The sequence below is a fragment of the Aquila chrysaetos genome, chromosome 11 (genome assembly GCF_900496995.4).
Source record: "Aquila chrysaetos chrysaetos chromosome 11, bAquChr1.4, whole genome shotgun sequence".
Taxonomy (NCBI): Eukaryota; Metazoa; Chordata; class Aves; order Accipitriformes; family Accipitridae; genus Aquila; species Aquila chrysaetos.
In genome coordinates this window covers 24,913,574-24,926,971 of record NC_044014.1, presented here as the reverse complement: position 1 = coordinate 24,926,971, position 13,398 = coordinate 24,913,574, and the positions used below count along the sequence as shown (strand labels likewise).

The 13,398-nt window shown below is 43.1% G+C and overlaps 1 protein-coding gene across 8 annotated transcripts in view; it reads right to left on the bottom strand.

Moving 5' to 3' along the window:
• Positions 1 to 12,763, bottom strand: part of KAT6B (lysine acetyltransferase 6B) — a 119,869-nt gene extending 107,106 nt beyond the window's left edge. For 3 of the 8 annotated variants that reach the window (XM_030030161.1, XM_030030168.2, XM_030030169.2), the window contains exons 1-2: positions 12,517 to 12,763; positions 4,212 to 5,107 (exon numbers count right to left, since the gene is read on the bottom strand). In XM_030030161.1, coding sequence (XP_029886021.1) covers positions 4,212 to 4,832 — 621 coding nt within the window. In that variant the 5' untranslated portion in view covers positions 4,833 to 5,107; positions 12,517 to 12,763. The other 5 variants (XM_030030165.2, XM_030030162.2, XM_030030166.2 and 2 more) reach the window with 5 other exon arrangements.
• Positions 12,764 to 13,398: the final 635 nt, after the last annotated feature.

The following is a 13,398-nucleotide window of genomic DNA, read 5'->3' as shown; positions in this document are numbered from 1 at the left end:
TGCTCAGGAGATGGCTAACTCCTAAGACCTAGTAGGTTTCATGCAGTTCCCAAACTGCAGAACCCTCCTAGTGCTTGTCCAAGTGACAAGAAAAACAAGGAAGGACACAGTGCATGCGTGTGGATGTGCACAAAAACCACCACCAATACTGCCATTCTACAATTGACACCATTAAAGATAAATTAAACACCCATTTAAAGACTAATCATAACTTAAATACCACTTCACTGCTGCATTTCCAGAAGCGTACTTTAATGCATCAAAGGCTTATCGAAAAGCTAAATATCACTCAACATGTTAAGGTTGATTTTCCTCTCTGTTCACATCCTTTACTACTATGTTATCAGTTTTCACACTGCATTTTCTCATTAACATACTCATACAGACCTTTTCAGAAGATGGTGTGTGAGAGAAGGTGTGAAGCGCAAGAGAGAAGACATCTATGCAAGATACTCTGAACATAAGGAAGAACACATAAGAGCAGTTAAATTGTTAAAACTAACTATGCACTGCAATCTAGTGAAGTGCACAAGATCAAACTACTGAGCAACTAATTTCCTTCTTTTCCTGATTTCTTATGTGTGGGGTTGTTGTTTTTTTTTTATTTGCAGGAAAGAAAAAACATTGCAAGTCTTCATCCTAAAGGACAGCACTGTTTTCAGTTTCCCTTCATTGTTAAGGCGGCTCCACCTCTGGCTGGAGGTTGGTCCTTTAGCACAATTTAAACACTTTAAAACAGGCATTTTTTTAAGTGCTTTGATTCAAGTTACCTGTCCACATCAAGCAAGCATCTATCTTAATGTAACCACCAGACTATTTAGGATAACTGGGATGTCCTTTTGAAATGTAATTTATACTACTCATTACACGTTTTATGATGTACAGCCTAGACACGGTATAGCTGATGACAGCTACTAACCTTCCAATGGAATCTGTCCTTCCTATGAGCCTTGTGCTTGCATCTCTTCATACAGAAGTGAAAAAGCAACCCTCCACACACACTAGGGAATGGAAAGGGGTGGAGGAAGAGAAAATTTAAACAGCTGCACTGCATACTTCCTCTTTCTGTAACTCAGAGTTGACATACATTTGCCCAAATCCAGAAGAGTGAGGATAACACTTGAAAGAAACATACCATTGTTACACAAATGCTTCCTTCCAGGCCTGTGGAGAACAGGAGGAAACATGGCAATATAAGCTACACTGCTGTAACCAAATGCAGCTATTTCTGCATCTAATGAAACAAGAGGACTAGATCTAGTTGCATTGGATCACCCAGTTAATATGAAGACAAAAAAAGCAGCTCTGTATCATCACCATCAAGAGGAAAATTTAGCACTTCCAGCTCCCTGTTCCATGCAAGTATTTCATGGCATGCAAAACACTCAACACGCCCATAACATAGTCAAAGCTCCAGTTCTGCAAAACTAACTTCAGTGGCACTGCATTGCAACAGTATCTAACTTCTCAGTGCACGAGATACTCTGATGCCTGGGGGGGGGCAGGTGAGGGGGGGTGGGCCAGGGCCGGCAAGAGAGGAGAGTGGAGGATGGAAAAGGAAAAACAGCAAAAAAACCCCACACCAAAACAAAACAACCACAAAAAAAAAAACAAAAAAACAACCACACCCCCCCCAAAACAAAACAGGAAAAAACCAACCAAAACCACCACACACACAGAGGCATTACTATATCTCTTCTGATGACCTTTTACTCAGTCAGGAAGAAAGCTTCAGAGTCTGCATTTGGTACCATGAGTGTGAAAGTTCAGATTGCCAAAGAGAGCGCTGTGGTGCACTTCTAATGCACTAAATCTTTGAACTGTTTCATTCTGATGAGATGTCAATTATGTATTAAAAAAGTCAAAATTACTCAAACTTCCACAGTCATCTAAACAGATTTCTGCACATCCTCCTGTTCTTTGTTCTCCTCAAGGAAAGTCAACAGAAGAGATACTTAAACTTCACCTCTAGTATTTAAAAACCAAAAACACCAAACAAACAGAAAGAGCCACCCAAACAAAAAAGTAGCTCTTACTTGTGCTAGCTACATAAACAGCCAAAGAAACACTGAAATACACAAATGTCTTCAAAGACTAGCCATTCCTAAGAGATGCCAGCTGGCTACATTTTACTGTATAAAATTCAATAAATAATCTTGACATGCCCCATACTGCCACTTAAATACTCCTAATAAAAACAGCCTAACAGTTTTCCTGCAGTGTCATTCTGCTTATTCATTAATTACCATCAATTTCAAGTGAACATGCAGTCATATCCCAATAATAGACAGCTACGTACACTTACTTTCAGAACTGCCCTTTAAGTGTATTTAAAGCCATACAGCCTGAAGACCAGCAAAAATCCCATATTTAAACCCAGTCTCTATACATTTGCCTAGTAACCTGTGCCACAACTAGTACAACTAAGCAGTGCACTACGCTGATATGCAACTACCGATTCACGAACTTCACATCAAAACTATTTTTGTCAGGAGAAAGTGCATGCCGAACAGTTTTTAAACACGCAAGTCACACTGCTAATTTTGAGGCACCCAAATGAAAGCTTATTTCTTGCCAAAGCACTTGCTAGAGAACAGATTTGTTTGGCCAACTTCTAAAAGACAGATTTATCCTTATATCAGTATTTTAGTATGGCAGTAACGGCTTTTTCAGCACCATGACCCAACTAACATTCCTTGCAACGGATGCCAGTCTCAGTAGGTAGCCTAACAAGGGAGATTTTTGTTTCCACAGAATTCACATGAAGGATCATAGTATTAAACTATTTTGGTTGTTCAGTACTCCAGCCTTCAAATTTTTCATGCCACTAGAGTATCAGAATTACAGAAGAATCTCTGAAAGTACTTAAACAACAGACAGCTTTATCGCTACAAGTAATTAAATCTTTATAGGGTATGGCTACAGCAGTAATTGCACAGTAAGCAACACTTCTGAATTTCCATTCCGATTATTGAGCATGAAGCTCCATGCATCCTTCAATTACCCGAGAAGTCCAATTTGACAGAAATACATAGATATCCACATATAAAAGCAATCATGTTTAACACATATTTAGAGAAGCTCACAAAAATCAACCTGCAGCTACCGACATTTGTAGTGTCACCTCTGACAGTTCCACAAGCAACTGTTCTTGTACACTTCACTAAATATTTATAACACAAGCACTTTCTACTCTGCACCCTCCAACACCTCACAGTCAGCTGAAGGAAGAAGACAGTGAAAACCATCATGCAGTTTCTAGGAGACACTAATGGCACTTTTACAATGGCAAAGTTGTCTGGGTTATTCCATGCCAAAAAGAACTGCCACCAAACTTTACCACTGAGAAGTGGAGGAAAAAAAAAACCAAATGAAACAAAAAAACCCCATCAAACCACCAAGTTACAAATATTCTAAGTAACCCAATTCAAGCAGAACAGGTAGTTTTTTTCCCCTCAAGTATGCTGAAAATTCAAAACACACTTCACCATACTAAATGAGGAATGATCAAAGAATACCTACAGACATGTCTTTGACATGATCCTTTCATAAACAAAACACTAATTGACACCCCCTTCTCCCTCAAGGCTTAAACTCTGTGAATAATTAACCTGAAAAGAAGGCCCAAGTAAGAGCAAAAATAAACCCATGTAGGAAGTCCAACAAAACTGAAATAGGAGGAGGATTCTGCAGTTTAGCTCCATTTGTTACTCTAACACCTTTACTTACATTCCTAGAATATTTGTATTAACTACAGTTCCAATTAAGTTTTAAAGTTTAGTATCTACATACAAATATCTTTAAAAATAATAATTTTGACAGTCTTAAAAGTCAAGAGTTGTACTGATAGTATTTCAGGTCGTGTTCAAACTATAAGAAAATCAGTACGTCCAGGCACAAAATGAAGGTAAAAAGGCCACAATCAAACCACATTGCAGATTTCAGCAACACCAGTCTGCCAGGCAAGACAGAACAATTTCACACCTAGAAGAGAGCATAAAGCTGTACTCTTCCCTGCTGCTCTGTTTATCTACTGAAAATCCAAAGAGGAAACTATCCAATGCATGGATCTTTGACATGCATCCTCACTTATACACATTTAAACAGGTAAATAAAGAACAAGAAGAATCATTATTTTTGCATTAGGTAAATAAACAAAGAACATGAATCATTTTTGCATTACTACATTTAGTCTCCTTTTTCAGACTTACCTGGTCTTTTTCATGGGGTAGAAGGCTGACAGGTGGAAGAGAAGCTGGGAAAGTGCTGGAGTATTTTGGAGCTCCTTTGCTTTCCAAACTGCCATAATTCACTCTATACTGCGGTCCATCCTTCAGTAATCTCCCATTGTTCACAGCACGTTTGGCCCCCAGACGCAACCTCTGCTGAAAGGCGGGATTATTGAAAATATTTGCTAGGTCATTTTGACTTCTCAAATACTTCTCTATGTTTTTCAGGGACGAGCCATTTGGTTCTTGAAGCCCTTCAATTGCTCTTCTCAAGAGTTTATTCCAATCCACATTACGAAGCTCAGTACAAGCTCCTCTAGATCCCTTAACAGATTTAGAAATAGCGCCAGGTTTAACAGATGAAAACCGTCCAGGATTATCTGGGTCCTTGTAGGATGCAAGGCCTTTGTTGGTAACTTTAAGAATAGAACCATCTTGAACACTAAGTTCCAACTGTTCTGAAACAGTCTTCTTATCTAATCCATGGGAAGCACAAACAGCATGACATATTCTCTCTTCAGAAGGCCTTTGCTTTTGCTTTTTAACTTTTTGTATAGCTTCAAGAATCCACTCCGTATAAAGAGGGTTGGCAAGTTTTACCATGGTTGACCAGTAATTATTTCCAGCCAAGAGTTACCCATAGAGGTTCCTCCTTATCCTTTTAGCAGATCTTTCAGAGGTTGGTCACACCTCAAACACAAATCAAAGGATCCCACACACTGCTTGGATGCCTCTCAAAAATATCCATCCTGAGGAGTCAGAAAAGGCAGGGAAGTATCTGCTGATTGAAACTTCCAATTACTTTACTGTTATGGAAAGGTAGAAAGGATTCATTGGTAATGATACTGGTACATCCTTACAAGAAAGTTTGTTGCAACCTTTAAAAAGAAAAAAGAAGAGACAGGAAGAGAATACAGTTAACGCTGAAGTAGTAAAGAGAAACAGAATGCATTCAGACATGCATTCATATTGTAGATGCTGCAGTATGCAAAAATCTTTGCAAGATTGTATGCAATGTTCACCAATTCCTACCTCACCCTAAACAAGTCATCGTAAAATCCTTCCACTTCTCATAACTTTCAGTGGATTTAATTTTCCTAAATTCTATCACCCCAACACTTAACCTACTACTGACTTGGTGGACAATTTCCATTCAGCCAGTGATCTGAAAATATTCTCTAAAACAAACTGCCTAGAAATCATTCCTAGACCCACAGATATAAGAAAATTACTATCTGCAAGGATTATACATGCACAAAAGGAAAACAACCCAGAAAACCTCCCACAAAACCAAAATATCTCCAACTGATGAAAGTCAAATTATTAATCACTGCCATTTCTTACAGTATGCCGTTTATAAGTGCCATGCCATATGTTGATTATACAACTCAGAAAAATCAAAACCAAAATATCAGAACTGAGTTACTGGTATTACATCCTTCATTAATACCTAGGTACCCTAAAATACAGCAAGGGATCACAAAGGCACTTCTCATTCTAAAGGTGTGCAGTAGAGAGGCTTGTACTTTTGATACAAACTCTTAGGAACAGAAATGAAAGTGAAGTAACAGGAGGCATTTTCACATAAATACACTGTCAGCATGAAGACATAAAAGAGGTCACACTGACAAAATATGTTTTGGTAACAGTTTAATGAACAATTTTCTTTACTTATTACGGAATATATCACTCTAATAGAAAATTCAGTGGCTACAACAACTTATACAAGAAACCTGAAAGAACATCTTGAATCAGGAGTGTATTCATCCTGCAGGACAATATATGAAAAAAAAAAAATTTAAAAATCCACACAAATTAAACTAAGACAGTAGTCACCTAACAAATAAATAAATATATTTGAGGTATTAGTTTTTTCTGCCATGAAATGTGAGGAAGAACTTTTGAAGACATTAAAAGAATTGTATAATCACTTCAAATCAAAGGAAAATAAATAAAAACCAAAAAAGAGGAAAATCTTCATTCTCAATAAATGGGTTGTCTTGTAAGGAAGAAGATTCACCGGTTTCACAGCAAAATCTAAAACTGAGTTAATCTGAAACTACATTTATAAAGCTATGGCAAGCAACTTATAACTAACAATAATATCTATGATTACACAAGTCTTGGATCTCATTTTTATTCATTTATTCAAGTCATCTTGCATTTCAATCATGTTTAAAACTTGAGTAACCTATGTATAGGAAAAAAACTGAATTGATGCAGTAATCTAAATTATTTTCAACTTGTTAAAAAGATTCCTCTGCAACCGTGAAGAAGTACAAAACCCACTTTTGGTCCCATACCTTCTCCTCCCTCTACCCCCTCAAAAATCTCTTTAAATATGAACTCCAGATCATGTTTCACACATTATTATACCTACACAACAGGATTAGTAACAAAAGAGCAGCTGGTTATTGGTGAATATAAATTTCTTCTATACCCAAATAGTAGAAATATTAACCAATTCATTCTATGACTTTGTCATTCTTTAGGTTTGATTGAAGCTTAAGCGTTTTCAGATTTATAAATATGAAAGTTCAACTGACAGCCAGAATGAAGAGACACATTCCTGATACAAATGCAGGGCCTGAATGTTTAATTGGCTCTCATACTGAACCCTATTGATCTACATGGATTCGATCCTGTTTCTTGCTTCCAAATCTGTACTCATGCAAGTTACACTTGATAACAGTTCTGTGTATTTCAAGTATTTGTAACAAAACAGTAACTTGTTCTATAAACACAAATTTTAATTTAATCCAGCTAGCAAGAGCCATTCTTTCCCTAACGGCATTATTTATATTCACTGTTTTCAGGTAATTCCAAAATAACTGTAGCTGCAGAACGCAGACAAATATAGGGAAGAAAAAAGTTTCCATGGTGTTATGAATCCTACAAATTCTCTCAACTCTGACACTGAAAATACAATAATACAACAAAGCAGAACTCTATATATAGTGCAGGCTCACTCACATTAAGACTATTTTATACACCCTGCCTATTGATTCGGAAATTCTCTGTAGCAGCTACATATAAAGCTCCAGATTCCTAGAAAGCTACTTTTAAGTTTAAAAGTTATTTAGTTAGGCTGTTCTACTATGAGTCTTCATGAAGATAGTCAGTACTTAATTAAATGCTGAACACTGCATTTGCTGAGTCAGACATACTTGCCTCATTTTTAAACCTACTGCAGTACTGTTGTATTAAATTTCATACAAGCAACCACATCACTTCCATTAAATTCCAGAACATACAGTGCAGGGTCTGTTCCAAGTACCTGGACACTGATGAACATTTCAGTATAAATGCTATAACTTGTGGCTTACAGGAATTTTTATTGGCCAGTGACTGTGGCAAAAGGCGAGCATAAACCTGTATCTTCATGTAAAATCTGCTGCTTGGTACAGGAATTCCACAGCAATATACATTCAGAACTACATTTTTACTTATTTACTTAAAATTCCCTATGTGTAATACAACCTCCTGCATACTAGCACCTACTAAATCAACACTAGTTGAGTGTAACAGCAGGAGCACAGAGCTTCCAACACACAGGACAAGATACATCAAGAGGAAAACCAAGACATCTTAAATTCACACCTTCCAACAGAATCTAAGTTCATTCTGCTTTAGGAAACCATGCAAAGCTCATCTGATCCAATTTTTGAATTGTTCTACCATAACCTAGAGTCTTGGTTATTCTGCCACTTCGACTGCATTTGTACTTGAAGCATAGCACCCTGACCTCCACAACTGATATGACAAGGTCTACCATCCACAAGATTCAGAATAACCTCTTAACAACAAACATCTTTGCCAGCAATATAATTCAGCTCAGTGATCCTGGACCTGTAAGTTAAAGAGGTCTTTTCATAAATCAGGTTAAGAGAGATTGATCCAAGATTGGCAATACAGAGATACATACATACACATGCTGAGTAACTGGATAAACACGAAACAAACTGCTTTAGAAACAAACTTTCCAGATTCAACATAAGAGGATGCAGGGAAGTTCAAAATGACGTTCAGGTTGCTAAGTTTAGAACTTAATTTTACCAAAACCACAAAAAGGTGGTCATACATCATTTAATATAAAAAGTACAATGCTTACCCAAACAGATTTTGAGGAAATACCAATTTTACGAGTGATTATAAATTAGTAGCAGGCACTCATGTCTATTTATTAATTTTCCTCCCCTCATAATTAAATAACTTTTAACCAAACCCTCAACAGTACCCGTCCAATCACAGATTAGATTTTCCAGACTGTTAAGTACACAGGACCACTTCCAAGTTTTATGGCAACTGTCATTAAGCTCTTTCTATGTCATATTCCAGCTTCTACGCTCTATGGTATCTTATTTATTTTGAAAATAAGAACATTTGAGAAAGTTTGATTGCACTATACTACTGATCAAGTCTGTTAACAAGTCTGCTATAGAAGAGCTGCAGAACATAAGCATTCAGAGGGTTAAATACATTACCTTCGAAATGTGAAAAGCCATCTCTAGTCAAGGCTTGTCCCTTTACCTAAGGCATAAATTATCTGATAAATACAAAGAAGTTGCAAAATTGCAGCTTGGGATTTAGAATGAATGCAAATATGTCCTTTATAAAGCACACACCTATTGCACAGCTGATTCTAATTAAAGAAAGCACTGACTGAACATGTCAATCTTAGATGTCATCAGTAATCCTATAATAAGGTCTTTTTTAGACTGAACTAGTATCTGGAATTATTTCCAAGTGATCAGATTGTGAAAACAAGCTGTGTAGTCAGAAAGAAAGAAAGAAAGAAAAAAAAAAATTAGCTCCGCTTCCCACCCCCCGAAACAAAACTAAAAGTTATTACACAAGTATCTGAAAGCATTTCACAAAATACTATCTAAAGTGTTTTTTTGGAGAAATTCATGAAAAATTAGTTCTGGCTGTCTAAAATGCAAATGCAGTTAAACTTCCAAAAACTGAGGTTAACACAGCCACCAAAAAAAGAAATAGGAAGGGCGGGGGGGGGAAAGATGACAGCAACTTGTGCAACCTGCCGGTGACCTGTGAAGCACAATTTCATTCTGCTCCCTCCTACCTGCTCTGCACACATTCAGGAGAAGCAGCAGCAGGCCAGCTCTCTGCTGCAGCATCAGGGTCAGGTAAGGATTGCAGCAGAGGAGGAGGAAGAGAAGACTGCCATTGCATTCAGTAAGCTTTTTGCCATTTTTCTTTCCTCCAAGCCATTACTTAGAATTCTGCAGCTAATCAACTCTGTATTCCACCCCCATCTCAATTAATGATGCAAAAGAGGCAAGATACTTGTTTCCCCATTGCAAAATACATGCACCTACGAAGAGAGAGAGAAAGCAGATCCTGGCAAGGACTCCCAGCACCCATGACACTCTTAAAATTACTCAGATCACGAAGACAGCTATTGCATTATTCTTTATACAACAGTTTTCAATTATAACAAGGAAGGGCAATGACACTTGCACATACCTTAAACAGACAGACGAGGAGACATTATAGTAACTTCAAAACTACACCAAAAGACTTGGGGGTGTGGGAAATAAGAGTGAATCAAACTGATGAAGTGCTTGCATTCTGCAATACCCCACAAGCTAGTTTAAGATCATATGCTAAAAAGCAGTTCACAACATTACAGCAGCAAGAACCACCAGAGGAAACAGCATCAGCACAACACAACACCAGCAAAATCACCCAAATTCACCCTTCCCACCCTCTTCCATGGAATTTCTTAGCACTTCAAAATACAGTACTAGAGAACATCAGGGAGCATGGGAAGGTAATATTCTATTCACTGCCAGCAGTTAACCTGGGAAGAGGATTTCAGTGGAAACATTTCTTCTTGGGATAGAGATCCTCAACAGAAGGGGTTTCCGTTCGCTTTTTGTGGAGAGGGTTATTTTCAATGCTCAGTGACAGAATGCTAAAGGTAAGGTCTGGGCAAAGAAACTACGGTGCAAACATCGCTTCCGAAACGTGGCTTTAAAGGCTTGAATATTTCCCTCCCCAACTTACTTAAAATTTTTGCAGTATACCCAAGCCATGGAGATTTGCAACGCCTAGTGCCTAGCGCCAATGCATTGTTGTATTTGACAGGGGCCGAGCCGGGGCTGGCTTTTGAACCCTCCAAGCCTTCCTCCGGGATTTCTCATTTCAAAGGCTGAAACCCCAAGCCCGCAGGCGCTGCTCCCCGGAGCACGGCGACCCCACAGGACAGAGCAGCCGGGAGAGGACGGCGACGGCGTGCACCTGCACCCACCCCACGGGGGCGGCGGGCGGGCGGTACCGGGGGCAGCGGCCGCGCCGGCCCCCCCCCGCCGCGCCCGCGAGAGGCAGGCTGAGAGGGCCCCCCCTCCCCGGTACCACTCACCTCCGCGGGACCGGGGCCGCGGGGGGAGGAGCCTCCTCCAGGCGCCGCAGCGGCTCCCCCTGCTGCCGGCTCTTCCCCTGCTCCCGCGGCCAGACTGCGCCGAGGCGGCTGCCCCCGCTGCCGCGCTGCCCCCCTGCCGGCGGCCGCCGCGACTCCCCCTACCGCCGCGGCGCGGCTCGGCTCGGCTCGCCTCACCTACGCCGCCATTTTGTTTCGCCCTGTTGTACTTAACGTGAATCCGACATGACACTGATTACAGCCCAATGGAGTCTCATTAAAACCTTACCTACCCCCGCGCCCCGCCCACCGGCGCCCACCATTGGGCCGTCTTGCGCACGCCGCTCCACGCTCACAGGCCGCCGGCCCGTGTCCGTCAACCGCCCACCCCGGCCCTGTTCCGCCCAGCAACCAGCCTCTCTCTCCCATTGGAAGGCGGGGCATGTCAATCACGAAACACGCCCCTTCCCTCCGCGCTCAACTCCGCCTAATGGTGAGAAAGGGCGGGGCTAGAGGCTGCCATTGGCTGCCACCGCCGCCACACACCCGCATGGCCCGCCCACCCGCCCGCCACAGCCCGGCCCGCCTCATTCCTGGGCCTCGAACGCTAGTGATTGGTCACCCGCCGCAAGTGGAGGCGAGAGTTCTCGCAAGCCCGCCTTCCGGTTGGCTACCACTGCCGTCCGTCTGGTCCCCCCGGCCTCGCTACCCTCCCCCACCCGCCGCCGCCCCACCCGCTCCTGAAGTTTGTTCGAGAGGGCGATCGCTAGCAAGAGACACCGGCGGCGGCCGCCTGAACCAGTTCGGCAGGGCGGGCGGGCGCGCGACACACACTAATAAGCAGCCTTAAATACTGAGCGTCACGTGCGTGCCTCAGATCCTGCCACTCACCCGGGCGGGCGAGATGGAGCAGCATGCTCCCAGCACAACCCTCCCAAGGTGCCTGGCAGTGGCAGCCGCTTATCGAGCACACACACACACACACACACACACAGAGCCCGCACGGCGAAAGGAGGGGGTGGGAACGGCGACAATGACTCCCAGCTCTACAGCCACATGCAGGTCCCTGCAAGTTTCGCCATGCGAAGCACAGGGACTTCTCTGTCACCCCGTCTGCGAAGGAACAATTGCCGCCTCAGAAGGACAGGGTGGGAGCATGCAACACAAAAACCTCAGCCATCCCCTGCCTCCCTCCGCCACTCCATTCCCCCCCTCCCCACCCCATCCAGCCCAGCCATCACCTCCTGCTGCTGCTCCCCCTCCCCTGCAAAACGCAGAGCATTGCAATGCATTTACCAAGCACAAGTGTCTGCAAACACGTGCATCAGCCTCCAATGCAAAAGAAAAAAAAAAAGTACCCAGCCTAGTGACAAGCCCCCTGCACTGAGAGAGGGGAGGGAAAGGGGGTTATTATGGCAAATTGCAGCCTGTCACCCAATGCAAAACAAAACCCATCGCATGCTCCCTATTATCCCCCACGTAAACTCCTGGGAATCTAACCTCCGATGCAGGTTTCCCCCCTTTGCTTGCAATGACCTCCTTTCTCTGCCTGTGTGTGTTTCTGCAGCAGCGGTTCCTGCGGAATGTGCTGCCCCTGAAACGCGATCGCGGCTCCTCTCTCTCTCTCGCTCGCTCGCTCTCTCCTTCTCTGTCTCTCGCTCGCTCGCTCTCTCGCTCGCTCGCTCTCTCTCCTGGCTGCAACCAGAGCCAGGAACACAACAACAACACAACCTCCCCCCACCCCCTTCCCCAAACACATACACACTGAAGAGACCCAGCCAGGAGAGCCAGACGAGCCGGGGAGGGGGTGGAGGGAATCCCCAGCCAGCGGATTGATTGCACCAGTTACCTTCTCTAAGCCCCTTCGCAAGAAGGGAAAAAAGAAGATGAATACAGAGAGAATACCTTGTCTCCCCTCCTCCTCCGCGGGGCTCCTCTTCTCACTTCAAAATACTAAAAGGTGGACGGGCAGATCAGACACAAGCGTTCGGCTCACGGCGGGGGAGAGGCGGGGGAGGGGAACGGCACGAACAATTATCATTAATTTAGAAATTAAAACAGAAACCCACCCCAGACCTCCAGCCTTCCCGATGCCGAGCGGACGCAGATTGCGAGGACTGGTGCTAAGACACAGGACCTGATAACAGCTAATTGAAAGGTTAATCTACATAGGCTGTGACAGAAGAGGTCCCTCCCCACTTTTTTATCTGCTGTTGGCAAGTGGGAAATTGAGCTCCCCCCACCTTTTTCCCTCAAAAAAAAAAAAAAGCGGGGGGGGGGGGGAGAGAAAGGGGGAAAAAAGGCAATAAAGTTTGGGGGGGGGCGCGTCCCCGCGGCGGCGGCAGGCCGCGAGCGCGGCGGTGTTTTGGGGCTGAGGGACGGGGCGCGCGGGTGGCCGTTGCGGGGCGCGTTGGGCGGGAAGGCGGCCTGAGGGGAAGTGGTCACCGCCGCCTCCCGGGGGGCCCTCACGCCGTCCTCGGGGGTTTGGGTTGGGTTTTTGTCCAATATGGGGCGATTTAAAACGTCTCGATGGAAGCACCACTACAGGCAGGCTTTGGCAGTTCAAGGGCTTGAACGCTTCCTCGGTCCGGAGGAAGGGGGCTGTCTTTGAGGCAACCATAATTAGTCTGAGGGATTAAAGGAGGGTGAACGCATTACAGATGTTGTCCTCCCATTGAGTTTGCCATAAATGTAACGAGACGTTATGAGGAATATATTTTAACAGACAAGGTGATAACACATATGGACTTAAAACTCATTTAAATGTTTTCTCCATGCTGTCCTGAG